Source organism: Coenobita brevimanus, chromosome 50, assembly GCF_032717465.1.
Source record: "Coenobita brevimanus isolate Jiangsu-jjx chromosome 50, ASM3271746v2, whole genome shotgun sequence".
NCBI lineage: Eukaryota > Metazoa > Arthropoda > Malacostraca > Decapoda > Coenobitidae > Coenobita > Coenobita brevimanus.
Genome location: NC_137003.1, coordinates 40988117 through 41006212, shown reverse-complemented (window position 1 = coordinate 41006212; position 18096 = coordinate 40988117). Strand labels below are relative to the sequence as shown.

The 18096-nt window shown below is 41.6% G+C and overlaps 1 protein-coding gene across 1 annotated transcript in view; it reads right to left on the bottom strand.

The window, feature by feature from the left end:
• Pect (phosphoethanolamine cytidylyltransferase) overlaps positions 1–18096 on the bottom strand; it is a 71885-nt gene that overhangs the window by 23875 nt on the left and 29914 nt on the right. The window contains exons 3-5 of the mRNA XM_080272173.1: positions 2955–3067; positions 1098–1164; positions 788–866 (exon numbers count right to left, since the gene is read on the bottom strand). Coding sequence (XP_080128299.1) covers positions 788–866; positions 1098–1164; positions 2955–3067 — 259 coding nt within the window. The remainder of the gene's footprint in view (positions 1–787; positions 867–1097; positions 1165–2954; positions 3068–18096) is intronic.

The following is an 18096-nucleotide window of genomic DNA, read 5'->3' as shown; positions in this document are numbered from 1 at the left end:
TTTGATTACCGTAGTTCTTTATGGTAAAAGCATTTCTCTCAGGTGAATAAAATTAGCAAGCACCAACAGCATAATCCATATACTGTAAGTGTCCCAGTCATCATCTAAGAGCTAAGAGAAAGGTTTTTACCCTCAAAACTCTTTTTTTTTTTTTTTTTTTTTTTTTTTTTTTCTGTCAAACATGTTTACTCAGAAGATGAAAGATGTCCTAAGGCTAGGGAGTGAGGGGCAAAGTGCTTCTCCTACAATGTATGTAGTACTGATCCACTGTAATAGCTTAAACTGTTTAAATGCTGATCCTTAATAGTTCTCAATAATATAGAGTATAATCAAATCATTGTGCTAGGACTGCAAAACACACGTAATTACTGTAAAAGCACTTAAAATACTTATAAGCAGTATTCATACCTCAACCTCCTACAACTCTGCTTATCAACTGTGAGCTAATGAAAGCATGTTTGTGGTGGTGCTCTGGATTCACCGATTTACTGTATCATCGTCACTCTATATCGTTTATAAAGGCTCCAACATGCTCATACTTGTCAACCCTGGTCACCTAATGGCAGCTTTCCACTCAGCTTGATCTCCAGCAGCCTCCCTATTCAGTCCCTTATTTATGGCTGGGATTCACACCTGTCCACAAACATTCATGAAATATATGGCTGGGATTCACACCTGTCCACAAACATTCATGAAATATTTGTTTGCAACCACATCTAATTCCACCATTCCCTTACCTCACCTTGCTTCTCCTCTACCCCATCACACTCAGCTGTTTGTGACTTACTTGCTGGTGTTGACGTGTCATCAGCAGCATCCTTCCGACCAGGTCTGTTGTACTCACACCCTCTGTTCGTTTACATTCCCTATTAATACGAAAATGTAAGTAATGATATATATATATATATATAAAGTTTCTACGTATATACAGTACTGATTCATGGATATCTGGATAACAATGTTTCACATCAATATGAGAAGTAATAGTATATCAATGGTAATACTGGATGTAATTACATCAATCTCAGTTACCAACATATAAAATATCCATAAAAGACAAGGGTTCTACTAGACACCATGCTCAGTACTCAACTTACTTGTATCTTTTAGCAGCCTTTACTATATGGTATGTATCTACCCCATCTGCTGTCATGGTGATGTCATCTGAAATTAATTTATTACAATCTCACATACAGAGACTATGTTGAACTCATTACACCAGAAAAATGTTAAGAATAAGATCAGTTAAATGCAAAATCAAAAAATTTCAAAGATTACACTCCTGATTTTTCAGAGAAATCTAATAATGAACTTTACAAATGGATCTGACTCTATGACACTGTACCACATTACTCAGTAAGTCAAATTCACAACACTAATCTAGGACCAAATTCACAACACTAATCTAGGACCTGAATATAAATTATTCCTATGGTATGCTACGGAAAACAAACACATGAAATAACTCCATAATCTCGTATTTAGCATCACATCCTACCCAAATTTCACAAGGGGTCAGGATTTCCTAGGCATGGCTCATTAATTCCAATGGGAGATGAGAGGTTCCTTTGCTAAAAAAACACAAGGAAGCTTCCAACGCAACTGCCTGGCAATGTTGTAACCACAACATTATACCAACAATGAGGGAGTAGAAGGGTCCTCAGTTTTCCCACTTCTGTCTCTTTTAGTAGGCTTCAATAGAACACAAGAAATAACAGTATATCTGTGAAATTAAAAGTATATACATTTTCTTCCTGTTCCACTTCATTTCTTTATGGGACAGTTCTCTGATGCATGCAAGGCCATTTAGCATTGGCCTTCATGATGTGTACTGATGTAGTGCATTAGCTCTGTTGCATTATACATGTGGTGGTCTAAAGAGTTCAGGTGCTACAACCAGATGTATTTCTACAACCAGGTCTACTTCTAAGGGATGACTGGGATGTACTGACAATGTCATGTCACTCAGGTATCAGCAACTGGTTACTCTTCCCTTAAATGCCTGCACTGAGTAGCTCAGCCCCAGATTCCTGTGCTGCCAAAATGAATGAACAAGAGCTACCTGCTGGAAGTACTGTTTCATCCATCTGCAAGTGCCAATCTGGCAGAACAGTGGGTGGATATGATGATGTCAGATAAATTGCCAAGAAAAATTCTTCCCAGAAAGTTGTCTTTAGCAAACTGTAACATACCACATCCTTGTTCATAAGAGTCCTATAGTTCTTGCAAGTAGTACTGTTTACCACTGCTCTCACATGAAGGAAAATAAATTAACACCAGTGACCAAAGTAGGGAGAAAGAATGCCGAAAAATCTCAGCATGGTGAAGGAGAACGGGTGGCTATACTTCACTCCCTTCAAAAGAAAAGATTTATTTCTCTAGCTGCTGAAATGTCTCATTCCATCAGGTGCATATCTGGATATATATACAGTATATATATTCGTAAAAATATATATATATACACAGCATATATACAGTATATATATTCGTAAAATTATATATATATATATATATATATATATATATATATATATATATATATATATATATATATATATATATATATATATATATATATATATATATATATATATATATATATATATATACAGTATACATATTCATAAAAAAATATAATATATATATCTATATATCATATATATATATATATATATATATATATATATATATATACAGTATACATATTCATAAAAAAAAATATTATATATATCTATATATCTATCTATCTATCTATATATATATATATATATATATATATACAGTATATATATTCATAAAATATATATATATATATATATATATATATATATATATATATATATATATAGATAGATAGATAGATAGATAGATATACAGTATACATATGTGTAAAAAAAAAATATATACCGTATATATATATGGAACTATGCACACGACCAATGGGAGTACAATACCTCCATGAACACAGAAGTCACAGTTGTACTTGTCCAGAGTTTCAATGGTTGTCACATATGGTGCACCTTCTATCACTTCATCCACCCATTTGATAGCTCGCACCATCTTGTATCTGCAGATAAGCCATCAACAAAACATGAAACAGTACCATATTTAGTACAGATAATGCAAGTTACTAAACAACGTGAGGGCAAATACAGCAGATCATTATTATATAATAAACCAGTATGCAATGAACAGCTTAAAAAAAAAAAAAAAAAAAAAAAATCAATATATGACTGATTATGTGTGTGTGGATGAAAGGATGCGAAGATGTGTAATGGATGAAAGAGTTTATAGAGGTTGGGGGAGTGGACTTTCTGACCACTACTTGGTGGTGGCCAGAATCAAGGTCCAATTAGAATGGAGAAATAGAAGAAGGGAAAGACGAGAGGAAGGAGTAGCTGCAAGGAGAGTGGAAAGGTTACAAGAGGATGAGAAAAAGGCAGAGTATAAGAGAGAAGTGGAGGAACAATTGGGCAAATGTGAATTGGAGCAGATGGGAGACGTGGAAGGTGTGTGTAGCATATTTACAGAAGAAATATGTGCAGCATGTGATGTGGTGTGTGGAAGGAAGAGAAGACGGAGGGGGGTGCAAGGAACAGCGTGGTGGACTGAAGAGGTGAAACAGGCTGTGGCACAAAAGAAGAAAGCATACAATGAATGGATGAGAAATAGGGGCGTGGAAGAAGTTGAGAGGCGGAAGAGAGAGTTATATGTAGAAAGAAAGAGAGAGGTGAAAAGATTAGTAAGACAGTAAGAAGAGAGTGGATGAGGAATTTGGAAGGAATCTGAGTGTAAAGTGGAGGGACTGTAAGAAAATGTTCTGGAAAGAGGTGAAAAGAGTAAGACAGGGTGGAAGTGAAGTTAGCAGGGGAGTGAAAGATAAAAATGGTAGATTACTAGTGGAGAAGGGAGAAAAAGTGGGCAGATGGAGAGAACACTTGAAGGAATTGTTGAACGTAGAGGATGGAAGTAATGCGAGTATAAGTGGCTGGGGAATGGCTGGGAGAAGGAGGGAGGTGAGAAGACAGGAAGAAATCAGTAGGATAGAAGTTGTGGAAGCAATGAAGAAAGTTAAATCTGGGAAAGCCCCAGGAATTGACGGAGTGTGTGGTGAAATGCTGAAGCATGGGGGAGAGATAGTAGTAGAATGGATGTGGAAGATGTGCAGATTGGCCTGGGAGGAAGGTAGAGTCATGGAGGATTGGAAGTCAGGTATAATTATTCCCTTGTACAAAGGAAAAGGGGAAAAAGAAGTGTGTGGTAATCATAGGGGCATTTGTCTTCTTAGTATAATAGGAAAAGTGTATGGTAGGATACTTATTGACAGAGTTACAGAAAGAACAGAGAAATTAATTGGAGAAGAACAGGGAGGCTTTAGGAAGGGAAGAGGTTGTGTAGATCAGATATTCATTCTTAGATCTTTAGTGGAAAAGTTTCTAGAGAAGGGAAAGAAGTTGTATGCGGCTTTCATGGATTTGGAGAAAGCATATGACAGGGTGGATAGACAAGGATTGTGGAAAGTGTTAAGAATATATGGAGTGGATGGGAAGTTGTTGAATGCTGTGAAGAGTATGTACAATGGTGCGAAGCCTGCAGTGCGTGTGGATGGTGAACTAAGTGAATTTTTCTCTTTGAAAGTTGGGTTGAAACAGGGATGTGTCATGTCTCCATGGTTGTTCAATCTGTACATGGATGGGGTAATAAAAGAGGTACAAGGTAGGGTAGTGGATGTTGGAGTGGCCCTGGTGAGAGAGGATAGTGTTTGGAAACTCCCAGCACTGTTGTTTGCAGATGATACTGTGTTGTTGAGTGAAGACGAAGGGGAGCTGCAAGGCTTGGTGGATGAGTTTGGGAGAGTGTGTAAGAAACGGAATCTGAAGGTGAATGTAGGGAAGAGTAAAGTGATGGTCTTTGAGAGAGGTGAAGTCAGTGAATGTACAGCGAGGTTGGATGGTGATTGGAAAATGTGGGTACATTTAAGTACTTGGGTAGTGTGATGAGTAAGGATGGAGGTTTGGAGGGTGAAGTGCTTGAAAGGGTACAGCAGGGAAGAAAGGTTGCTGGTTCTTTGAGAGCAGTGATAAGAAACAGGGAAGTGAGCATGGAAGTGAAAAAGTTACTACATGACAGTATTGTGATACCAACTCTAACGTACGGAAGTGAAGCTTGGACGTTGTTGGAAGGACACAAGTCAAGAGTGAGAGCAGTGGAAATGAGTTATTTAAGAGGAGCCTGTGGAGTCACATGGAGGAGATAGGCTGATGAATGAGGATATAAAGGAACGTTGTGGTGTTGATGTGGATGTGATAGGGAGCGTTATGAGGAACACACTGAGGTGGTTTGGCCATGTGTTGAGGATGGAGGGTGAAAGACTGACGAAGAGAGTGTATGTGAGTGAGGTGGAGGGGGGAAGAGGGAAGGGGAGGCTGAGGATGAGATGGAGGGATGGGGTGGAGAGGTATATGAGAGAGGGGGGTGTGAGTTGGGAGCAGGGCAGTGAAATGGCGGGGGACAGGGCGACTTGGAGGCGATTTGTTTGTGGCCACCCCAAATGGGATTGAGGCGTCTGGCAATAGATAGATAGATAGATTTTCACTAATACAATCATTATGATCCTGTATCCTCTTCTCTCTTTCTTTCCTTCATTCTTTCCTCTTCCTTCTGCCTATACGTGACTTTACACTCCCTCTTCCGTCTTTCTTTCCTTCATTCTTTCCTCTACCTTCAGCCTGTGGATGACTCTACACTGAGTGACAAGCCAAATGGTTTCCTGTAAACCAGGAAACCATTTATTACACTAGGTGGTAATCATATAACCAAATTATGGCACCTGGTGATTTAGTGAGTAATTACGGTGCTCCAATCGGATTGAGCTGGTTAAAGTTTACTGTATATCCACAGGGTGAATGGGGTTTATTCCTCACATAATGCCACTCAGGAATGAATGAGGGTGGTCCCTCTTATCTTAAATATCAGGAGTCAGGACCAACTTGCCTTGCACCAGGCTCTTAGGGTCCTCATGGGCAACATAGGATTGGATTATGGATACAGATATATACATACATATATTGTGGTAGGTGGGGACACTCACCATCCACTCACTTGATGTAGTGCTGCTCTTGGGTGTCTGCCCTTTCCTCTCCACCATCCTTCTTTCCTTCCATTCTCTTCTGTCTTTCTTTCCTTCATTCTTTCCTCTTCTTTCTGCCTGGGGATGACTCTACACCGAGTGACAAGCCAAATGGTTTCCTGTACACCAGGAAACCATTTACTACATTGGGTGGTAACCATATAACCAAATTTTGGCTCCTGGTGGTTTAGTGGGTAATTGTAGAGCACCAATCGGATTGAGCCGGTGAAGGTTTATATCCAAGGGGTGATTGGGGTTTACTGCTCACGTAATGCCACTCAGGGATGAGTGAGGCTTGTCACTCTCATCTTAAATGTCAGGATCAAGTTGCCTAGCCCCAGAAGCCTACGCTCCTCATGCGGCAACGTAGGATTGGACGATGATGAATGAATGGAACATATATATACAGTATATATATAATATACACATACATATATATATATATATATATATATATATATATATATATATACATACATACAGTAATCACTCCAATATCCGACGTAATAGAGCCATAGGTAGGTCCGGATATTGGTTCTGTCCGGATATTGGGCCCCAGCTTATGGACTTGTACTTATGGACCCTAACTCAGAGAAACACCTATACAACTCCCTCTGGACATGCATAGCACCTATTTAAGACCCAAATCACACCAATAAGGCACATAAATGACTGAAATAAATGCAAAAGAAACAAAATGAGGGTTCAGAAGTATGTTCATACATTAATAAACATTCTGGTACTTATGGACCCTAACCTAGCCTAACTCAGAAAAACACATTCCTACTGCACATGCATAGCTACTAACACCCTATTCACACCAATAAAGGACATTAAAAAGTGAAATGAGGTAAGTATAGTATGGAAAAAAGTACAGTATGAAACATTCTGCCTACTTACAGCAAGTCCCTGGCCACCTCGATGAGTAACTGCCTCCTCTCGGACTCTGACAGTAAGAAGGATTTCCTGAAGCACTTGCAGTACACTGTTCCTGAAGTCTTGTACTGAACTTAGTCAATCACACACAGAAGTCCGTTCTCTTCACAGTGTGCACTCTTGTCTAAATAATGCTCCATTGTAACTTACTAAGTGTTGCACTTTAACTTTTCCCATTCATATAATTTTCCAAAGCCAAAACAAACAAGTCTATTTACGTTAAATTTTTTTTCTATTGAGTCTTTTCTCCCACAACTTTAAATTCTTAACACAACACACTGTTTTTTTCACTGCACAACACTCTAAATTCCCGTGTGGTCTAGTGGAGAAGTTCTTGCTAGAGTGTTCGTTGGCAGTGAGCGATAGAATAGGCCAGTTTCGTCATCGTTGTAGACTTGACCGAGAGTGAGGTCCTCCCTGTCGATCTAGCCCTTCACCTTGTGCCGAAACTCGTCAACTCCATCCTTGTTAGCGTCCAATGCTTCGCCATGTGTTTTACGGTTGGTAAGGCCATGCCGCAACTTGAACGCGAAGAGCCAACCCTTGAATGCCTTGAAGTCTAGGGCGTCGTGAAGCCTGGCGAACTTCTCAGCAGCAGCCTTCAGCTCTGCTCCACGTACCATCACACCAGCAGCACGTTGTTGTCGATACCAAATCAACATGGATCGGTCGATTTCTGCAAACTTGGGGGTAAACATAACTTTCCTTTCCACGTTGCGTTTGCTTCTCGACGAGAAGTCTGCCATGTACTGCATGAGTTTGTCTCGGGATCTCTTGATATCGAACAAAGTAGACTGGGCCAGGTTAAACTCGCGGAGAATGCGGGAAGAAGACCACCCCGCATCTACTTTCTCCAGTATCTCCCGTTTCTTCTCCAGAGTCAACACCACTCTCTTCCTTTTCTCAGGTGGCGGGGCCATCATCACACACACAAAGAGGAGGCCCGAGAGCAGCATGAGGCCCTGCAGCAGGTAAGGCACCACCACAAAAGCGATCACGTGGGCAGCCATTATGACAAGCGTGCACTCGCGGCGAGAGACAGGTGGAAAGTAAGGAGGATGCAGCGGCGCTCTATCGGACGTCGGAGGAATGACGCATCACAAAAATGCTCTCCCGCGGGGGTGGGGGGGGGAAGGGGGGGGTTCCGGACCATTTTGGGAATATTGGATCCCAGGACGATTATGTCCGGGTAGTGGGGATGTTCGGTTATTGGGCGTCCGGATATTAGAGTGATTACTGTATATATATATATATATATATATATATATACACATGTATATATATACAGTACAGTATACAGTAATCCCTTCAATATCCGGATCAATAGAGCCATCGGTAGGTTCGGTTATTGGTTTCGTCCGGATATTGGGCCCCAGCTTATGGACTTGTACTTATGGACCCTAACTCAGAGAAACACCTATACAACTCCCTCTGGACATGCATAGCACCTATTTAACACCCAAATCACACCAATAAGGCACATAAATGACTGAAATAAATGCAGAAGAAATGTAAAATGAGGGTTTAGAAGTATGTTCATACATTAATAAACATTCTGGTACTTATGGACCCTAACCTAGCCTAACTCTGAAAAACACATTCCTACTGCACATGCATGAGGTAAGTATAGTATGGAAAAAAGTACAGTATGAAACATTCTGGTAAGTATAGTATGGAAAAAAGTACAATATGAAACATTCTGGCTACTTACAGCAAGTCCCTGGCCACCTCGATGAATAACTGCCTCCTCTCGGACTCTGACAGTAAGAACGATTTCCTGAAGCACTTGCAGTACACTCTTCCTGAAGTCTTGCACTGAACTTAGTCAATAACACACAGAAGTCCGTTCTCTTCACAGTGTTCACTTTAGTCCAAATAATGTTCCAGTAAAATTTAGTGTTGCACATTAACTTTTCCCAATCTTTTCTAAATTTCCAAAGCCAAAACAAAGAAGGTTAGTTATGTTAAATTTTGTTTCCACTGAGTCTTTTCTCTCATTTCGAGAACCTTAACACAACACACCGTTCTTTTCACTGCACAACACTCAAAATTCCCGTGTGGTCTAGTGGAGAAGTTCTTGCTGTTTATTCACTGTCAGAGTCCGAGAGTATCACTGGCAGGCGACCAAGGGGTGCATCGCTGGGTCGTGGTGATGGCGTACCGACTACAGAAGACTCTGGGGAAAGCCGCAAACTCACATCGAGCGGTGACTCCACTGTAGCTGATGTGCTGGGCTGTGGCTCGGAGCATGAGGGCCTGTCTTGGGGAGGCAACGGAGTGGAGCCAGGGCTTGGCACAGCGGGGGTCACAGGCCTGAAAAAACTGTCAATCGTTGACTGACGCAAGGACTGACGATTCTGGCGATTGATGATGCGCTGCCGGAAAGCACGCACTTCCTCCATGAGTCCCAAGGGCCTCATCTCCCTGTTGCAGTCCGGGTGTTCCAGGTAGTCTAGGACGAACTCTAGATGTTCCCGGAGTGCGCTCAGCTTGGGGATGGCTGGAGTAGTGTCCTGCTGAGAGGAGTCCGCATCATCGTCGCCTTCATCGTCGGAATCTTCAAGTTCGGGACTGACACCAGCAACCGAAGACGCGATCTCGATATCAGACAACATCTGATACCCAGGATCGCCCTCGTCGTCGTCCAACCACTCACGTACATCGTCCACATCAACAACGTCACCGTGCGTACGTAGCCGTGCATGGAAGTCATCCACGTCAAAGCCCAGAAAATTGTACTCCACATCTGTTCCGAGAGGCAGACGAGACCAACCATTTTCAAGAGTTTTCACAGGGACTTCCTTCCATGCACTAGCCCAGTTGTACAGCGCAGACTTAATGTTGTAGCGGCGAAGGTTTTCCAAATTCCGCTTGCCTCCAGTGTCACATCCTTCCCTGCGCTCGTCCTCATCCTCGAGAACAACCATCACCTCGTCCAGGAACTTCCGACGGTACAGGCGCTTTGTTGCCACGATCACTCCTTGGTCCATGGGTTTAATGAGAGCAGTCGTATTAGGTGGCAGAAACATGCACCTAATACGGCCATTCTCAGCAACCAAGTCCTTGTCGCACGGGTGGGCAGGTGCATTGTCGAGCAGAAGGAGACCCTTTACCTGGTCGCGAGGGATTCCCAGTGTCTTCGTCTGGTACTGGATGACCTCCTTGACGAAGTGACGGTGAAACCAGTCTTTGAAAATCACAGCTGTGAACCATGCTTTCAAAGATTGGTACCATACGACAAGAAGGACATCCATCACCCCACGAAGGCACCGAGGCTGCTTTGCACGGCCAACAACAACGGGCTTAAGCCGGTGCATGCCGTTAGCACTGGCACAACACAAAGCAGATATCCGTTCCTTAGAAAGTTTGCGGCCAGGTACACGCTTCTCCATCTCATCGGCTAGAGTGTTCGTTGGCACCGAGCGATAGAATAGGCCAGTTTCATCTGCATTATAGACCTGACCGAGAGTGAGGCCCTCCCTGTCGATCAAGCCTTTCACCTTGTGCCGAAACTCGTCAACTCCATCCTCGTTAGCGTCCAATGCTTCGCCATGTGCTTTACGGTTAGTAAGGCCATGTCGCAACTTGAACGCGAAGAGCCAACCCTCGGATGCCTTGAAGTCTAGGGTGTCGTGAAGCCTTGCAAACTTCTCAGCAGCAGCCTTTAGCTCCGTTCCACGTACCATCACACCAGCTGCACGTTGTTGTCGGTACCAAATCAACGTGGATCGGTCGATTTCTGCAAACTTGGGGGTAAACATAACCTTCCTTTCCACGTTGCGTTTGCTTCTCGACGAGAAGTCAGCCGTGTACTGCATGAGTTTGTCTCGGGAACGTTTGATATCGAACAAAGTCGACCGGGCCAGGTTAAACTCGCGGAGAATGCGTGAAGAAGACCAACCCGCATCAACTTTCTCCAATATCTCCCTCTTCTTTTCCAGAGTCAACACCACTCTCTTCCTTTTCTCAGGTGGCGGGGCCATCATCACACACACTAAGAGGAGGGCCGAGAGCAGCAGGAGGCCTTGCAGCAAGTACGGCACCACCACAAAAGCGAGCACGTGGGCAGCCATTGCGAAGAGCATAGGTCCAGTCGCGGTGAGAGACAGGCGGGAAGTGGGGAGGATGCAGCGGCGCTCTATCGGACGTCGGAGGAATGACGAACCAAAACAATGCTCTCCCGCGGCGTGCGCGGCAAGTTCAAATTACGGACGGCAAAAAAAATCGATTTTTTTTTTTTTTTTGGGGGGTTTTCGGACCATTTTGGGAATGTTGGATCCCAGGACGATAAGGTCCGGGTAGTGGGGATGTTCGGTTATTGGGCGTCCGGATATTAGAGTGATTACTGTATACAGTAAGTCCTCGTATTTGGACGCATTTTACTTCGACGCCTTGTTTTTCGTGCAAGAAAAGTTTCCAAGTTGTCTCACAATTCGCGAATTTCCCCACAATTCGATGCTCCCAACGAGCAGCCGACACTCAGCAGACCATGTGTACCGATGCTCAGTCTAGGCATTGTCCATTTTGCTATGCAACAGTTTTCCATGATCTTTATACAGCAGGTCCAGCGGGGCAGCAGACACACGTGTTTGTTATTGTTTATGATCGTAATGTTCGATCTTCAGCCGTGTCGTGAATACACAGCAGGTCCAGCTGGGCAGTAGACACATGTGAGTTTGTTATTGTTTGTGATCATAACGTACGATCTTTAGCCGTGTCGTCCTACTGTTTCTTAATAAAGAATCATTACATGTTTCTTGTAACACTATTTATTTTTGTTTTGATGGACAAATGCCTGAAATGGATGTAAAGTAAAGCTTATCATTATTTATGGAAGGAAAAAATAATAACCATCCCAATACAGAGATGGTAGACTCAGCCCACCTATTTTTTATTCTATTTGACTATATTACAGCCTCTCTTCCTTGTAGCGGTGAGTAAAATAATGTTGTTATAATATCTCCCTTCCTTTTAGTGACAAAGAGGGCACATAAAATGACCATGGTTAGTTAACTATCTGGTGAAAAGTGGTAGTTTTTCCTTGGTTAGTGACCCCGGGAACTAGCCCATCCTCCCTCAACACACCTTCACTTGCCACTCAAGTCAGTCTTCATTTTTTTTCTGGTAAGGATTTTTGGTGTTGCAGCTCTTTAGAACAGTTTTAATGTCTTTTCAGGTACATGTTTATTGTGTTATGCTGTTTTAACACTAGTAAACACTCTTCATTTAATTATGGGTATGGCCTGTTTGGTGTTATAGTACTTTCTGATGGGATAGGTACATGTCTCACCAGAATGCTCCTCTATTTTTCCCATTGATTCTTAACTTCACACTTTGATGTTTCGCGTTTCGCGCGGTTTTGGCGGAACATCCAAGCTGCGAAAAATGAGGATTTAATGTATATATATATATATATGCTTGATTGCTCATGTAATGCCACTCAGGGATGAGTGAGGCTGGTCACTCTCATCTTAAATGTCGGGACCAACTGCCTAGCCCCGGGCTCCTATGCTCCTCATGGGGCAATTGGGATTGGATGATGGATGGATGGATGGATATATATATATACTGTATATATATATATATATATATATATCTCATCATCATCATCTGGGCCTCCTTTCCCACCCCAGGGCAGAGTGAGGAGTAGCAATGTCTAGACAGTCCAAATCTGCCCAATCCAATAGGCCACGCTTCCATTCACTCATCATGCAAACCCCCGGAATCCTGGCTCTATCGGATAAGCCCAAAACATTCACCACGTTCTGTGGCTTCACAAAAACATATCCAATAGAGTCACTCCGGACGCTGCCACGTTAAAAAGAGGTGCCAAATCCCTGAGCATGCATTTCTCCTCACAACATTCATTCTGCCAGCTCAACCACTTGTCAGTTTCCTAGCCTCACCAACTTCCAAACCTCTCTTCTTCACACACTCATCCACCATATCTCTCCATCTTCTCCTTGGCCTACCTTGCCTCCTCCCTCCTTCAAATTCACTCAGATGTATCTCTTTCACCACTTTATTGTTATCCATTCTCTCCACATGACCATATACTATATATATACATATATATATATATATATATATATATATATATATATATATATAAATATAAATATATATATATATATATATATATATATATATATATATATATATATATATGTACAGTAAAACCTCGATATAACGGACTTCAATAGTCCAGAATTCTCTTTTATTGGACAAAATTCCTATATATCGGAAAAAGTCCGATAAAGCCAGAAGCAGTCCAGACTGCCTGACCACTTCAGCTATGTTCACCACAAAAAGGTAAATAAAAGACATGTTAATCAGTGTACAGTACAGTATTATTATACCAACTGATTAATGTAGTGAAGTTATAACACAGTACAGTACAGCAATGGTAGCCAAAACAGTTTAAAAACCATTCATGCAATTCGGACTAATGTCTGATATTTTGGAAAAAGTCCAGGGCCCAGATTCTACAAACCGTCATAGCTAAGTCCGTCGTACATATCTAAACAAAATGGCGCATTTTAGACATAACTCCGTCAGAAACTCGTATGGTCGACCATAAACTCCTATGGACGACCATAATAAGACGCGCGATGGTATGTTCGGGTTCACCCTGTCTTAACGCCGCCTATGACCGTCAGAAGTGTGTCAACATGGCCGCACCACAGCAAGCAGATCCCCACCCGAGGAATATTTTCCGAAGAAGGGACGTGCTTAACGAGCTCAGTGATGCTGAGCTTATCAAGAGATACCGGCTAGACAGGGACGGTATTTTGTATGTCACCAAGATCCAATCTTGTGAGAGACGCCTTATCGAATGACACCAAGAGGAGAAACCCACTCACCCCGGAGCTTAAGGTCATCATAACACTACGTTATCTTGCTACCGGAAAAATGCCAATGTGCAGAGTTTGGGCTTTACAGTACTTGTAGGGCTAGCCCCAGCAGGTTAGGTTAATTATGGACGTCTAAAAAATATTAAATAATAAATAATTAAATATAATAAAATAATAATAATGGGATAGGTAAAGTTTAGACTGGTCGAAAAATAATACTTTAGGTTAAGGTTAGTGTAAAAAAATATGAAAATATTAAATAAACCAGAAACAAATTATAGAAATATATAACTCAACCTAACCCAGATGAACTGGTTATTGTCCCATTGCTGTCCATAGCAATGAACATTTTCTTTAACTTTCTTTGGACTTAAGAAAATATTTGTAATGTAGGTTAAGTATATTATAATAAATAATGATATGAATAAAAAAATAAAAAAATATATATATATATATATATATATATATATATATATATAATAAAATTTAACCTAACCAAGTTTAGCCTAGCCAACAAAAAAATACTAATATAAAATTAGATGAAATTAATAAGGTAGGTTAAGTTTACACTAGTCAGACAGTGTTTTTGGTTACACACTTTTCAACGGGAATACGTTTCAGCGCATTTTCTCACAAACGAATTCCTATTTTACTATGTCTAACTTCCCCAAAGGTCGTAATATGAATTTAAAACAATTTAAATCCAAGAAAATAATGCCAAGAACCTATTTTATTCCATAAATTTAAAGTTGACAAATTGTGAGCGGTGCGTTCTAGCAGCTGACGGTGTTGTTGGATTAGTGAGGTATGGCCGACGACTTCCGACGGCCATAAGACTGACTGTCATAAATTTGCTTAGCTATGATGGCTAGCTAGGGTCGACCATAAGCACTATGCAGAATACAGGCCCAGATGAGCAGGGGGAAGTCCGGATGTCGCTTTTATCGGAATTTCGCATTTTTTGGAATGGTTTGGGCCCCAATTAGTCCGTTATAATGACGTCTTACTATATATATATATATATATATATATATATATATATATATATATACACATCTATATCTATATATTTTTCTCTTTGAAGGTTGGGTTGAAACAGCGATGTGTCATGTCTCCATGGTTGTTCAATCTGTACATGGATGGGGTAATAAAAGAGGTACAAGGTAGGGTAGTGGATGTTGGAGTGGCCCTGGTGAGAGAGGGTAGTTTTTGGAAACTCCATGTACTGTTGTTTGCAGATGATGCTGTGTTGTTGAGTGAAGACAAAGGAGAGCTGCAAGGCTTGGTGGATGAGTTTGGGAGAGTGTGTAAGAAACAGAATCTAAAGGTGAATGTAGGGAAGAGTAAAGTGATGGGCTCTGAGAAAGGTGAAGTCAGTGAATGTACAGCGAGGTTGGATGGTGAGCAATTGGAAAATGTGAGTACGTTTAAGTACTTGGGTAGTGTGATGAGTAAGGATGGAGGTTTGGAGGGTGAAGTGCTTGAAAGGGTACAGCAGGGAAGAAATGTTGCTGGTTCCTTGAATGCAGTGATAAGAAGCAGGGAAGTGAGCAGGGAAGTGAAAAAGTTACTACATGACAGTATTGTGATACCAACTCTAACGTATGGAAATGAAGCTTGGACGTTGCTGGAAGGACACAAGTCAAGAGTGAGAGCAGTGGAAATGAGTTATTTAAGAGGAGCCTGTGGAGTCACATGGAGAGACAGGATGACAAATGAGAATATAAAGGAGCGTTGTGGTGTGGATGTGATAGGAAGTGTTAGGAGGAATACACTGAGATGGTTTGGCTATGTGGAGAGGATGGAGGGTGAAAGACTGACGAAGAGAGTGTATGTGAGTGAGGTGGAGAGAGGAAGAGGGAGGGGGAGGTCAAGGATGAAATGGAGGGATGAGATGGAGAGGTATATGAGAGAGGGGGGGGGGTTGAGTTGGGAGCGGTGCAGTGAAATGGCGGGGGACAGGGCGACGTGGAGGCAATTTGTTTGTGGCCACCCCGAACGGGATTGAGGCGTCTGGCAATAGATAGATAGATCTATATCTATATCATCATCATCATCATTCGGGCCTCCTTTCCCACCCTAGGACAGGGTGAGGAGTAGCAATGTCCAGACAGCCCAAATTTGCCCAATCCAATGAGCCATGCTTACATTCACTCATCATTCAAGCCTCCCGAATCCTGGCTCCATCAGATATGCCAAAAACATTCACCACGTTATGTAGCTTCACATAAATGTATCCAACTGAGCCAATCCGGACGCTGCCATGTTAAAAAGGGGTGCCAAAATCCCTGATCATGCACTTCTCGTCACAACATTCATCCAGCCAGCTTGATCTCGTCAGTTCCCTAGCCTCACCGACTTCCAAACCTCTCTTCCTCAACACACTCATCCACCACATCTCTCCACCTTCTCCTTGGCTTACCTCGCCCCCTCCCTCCTTCAAATTCGCTGAGATATACCTTTTTCACCACTCTATCGTTATCCATTCTCTCCACATGATCATACCATCTCAGTACACTCTCTTCGATTCTTGTGTCCACCGACTTCCTCACTCCACATCTTTCACGAATCACATTATTTCGTATCCTATCCGCCCTGTGTACTGCACATACATTCCTCAGCAGTCACATCTCCACTGCTCTTACTCTTTACTTTTCATTTTCGTGCCACACGATAGTCTCACATCCATATGTTAAAGTTGGCACTAATACTCCCTCATGAAAGCCTCGTGCAGCTGCAACACTCAAGCCTTTGTTTCTTATCAAGGCCTTCATTCCACCAGTTACTTTTTTTCTTGTGTCACTCTACTTTCAACTTCTTTTGCACATTTTCCTCTCTTTTCTCTCACTGTACCCAGGTATTTGAACTCTCTCACCAAATCCAGTCTCTCTCCATTCACTGTAACATCACACTGGGAGCCACCTTCTCTCTCAATAACCATCACTTTACTCTTTTCTACATTTACTCTCAAGGCACGACACTCACAGACATCAGCAAAACTCTGCACTAGCCTACCAAATTCTTGTCCGGTACTTGCAAGCAGCACTGCATCATCAGCATACAACAAATTTGTCTAACACCATTCATTACCAATGCCATCCCTCTCTCCATTACTCATTTTTTTACTTCTCTCAATACCCCATCCATATATATATATATATATATATATATATATATATATATATATATATATAATATATATATATATATATATATATATATATATATATATATATATATATATATATATATATATATATATATATATATATATATATATATATATATATACTGTATACTGAACAACCATGGGGACATCACACAACCTTGTCGCACACTCACACCAATCGTGAACCATTTGCTCAGATGCCCATTAACCTTTACACAAACTTCACTACCATCACAAAAACTCTTGACAGCTTTACCATCTATACCGTACATGCGCAAAACTTTCCACAATCCCTCTCTGTCTACTTTGTTGAATGCTTTTTCCAGATCCATGAATGCAATAAACACCTTATGGTCCTTCTCACAAGCCTTCTCTGCTATCTGTCTCACTGCAAATATTTGATCCACACATCCTCTGCCACTCCTAAAGCCACCCTGTTCATGACTCACTAGGACTTCTGATATCTCTCTTACTTAAGATTATACATATATATATATATATATATATATATATATATATATATATCTATCTATTGCCAGACGCCTCAATCCCGTTTGGGGTGGCCACAAACAAATCGCCTCCAAGTCGCCCTGTCCCCCGCCATTTCACTCCCCTGCTCCCAACTCACACCCCCCTCTCTCATATACCTCTCCACACCATCTCTCCATCTCATCCTCGGCCTCCCCCTCCCTCTTTCCCCCTCCACCTCACTCACATACACTCTCTTCGTCAGTCTTTCACCCTCCATCCTCTCCACATGGCCAAACCACCTCAGTGTTTTCCTCATAACGCTTCCTATCACATCCACATCAACACCACAACGCTCCTTTATATCCTCATTCGTCAGCCTGTCTCTCCATGTGACTCCACAGGCTCCTCTTAAATAACTCATTTCCACGGCTCTCACTCTTGACTTGTGTCCTTCCAACAACGTCCACATATATATATATATATATATATATATATATATATATATATTTATATATATATATATATATATATATTTT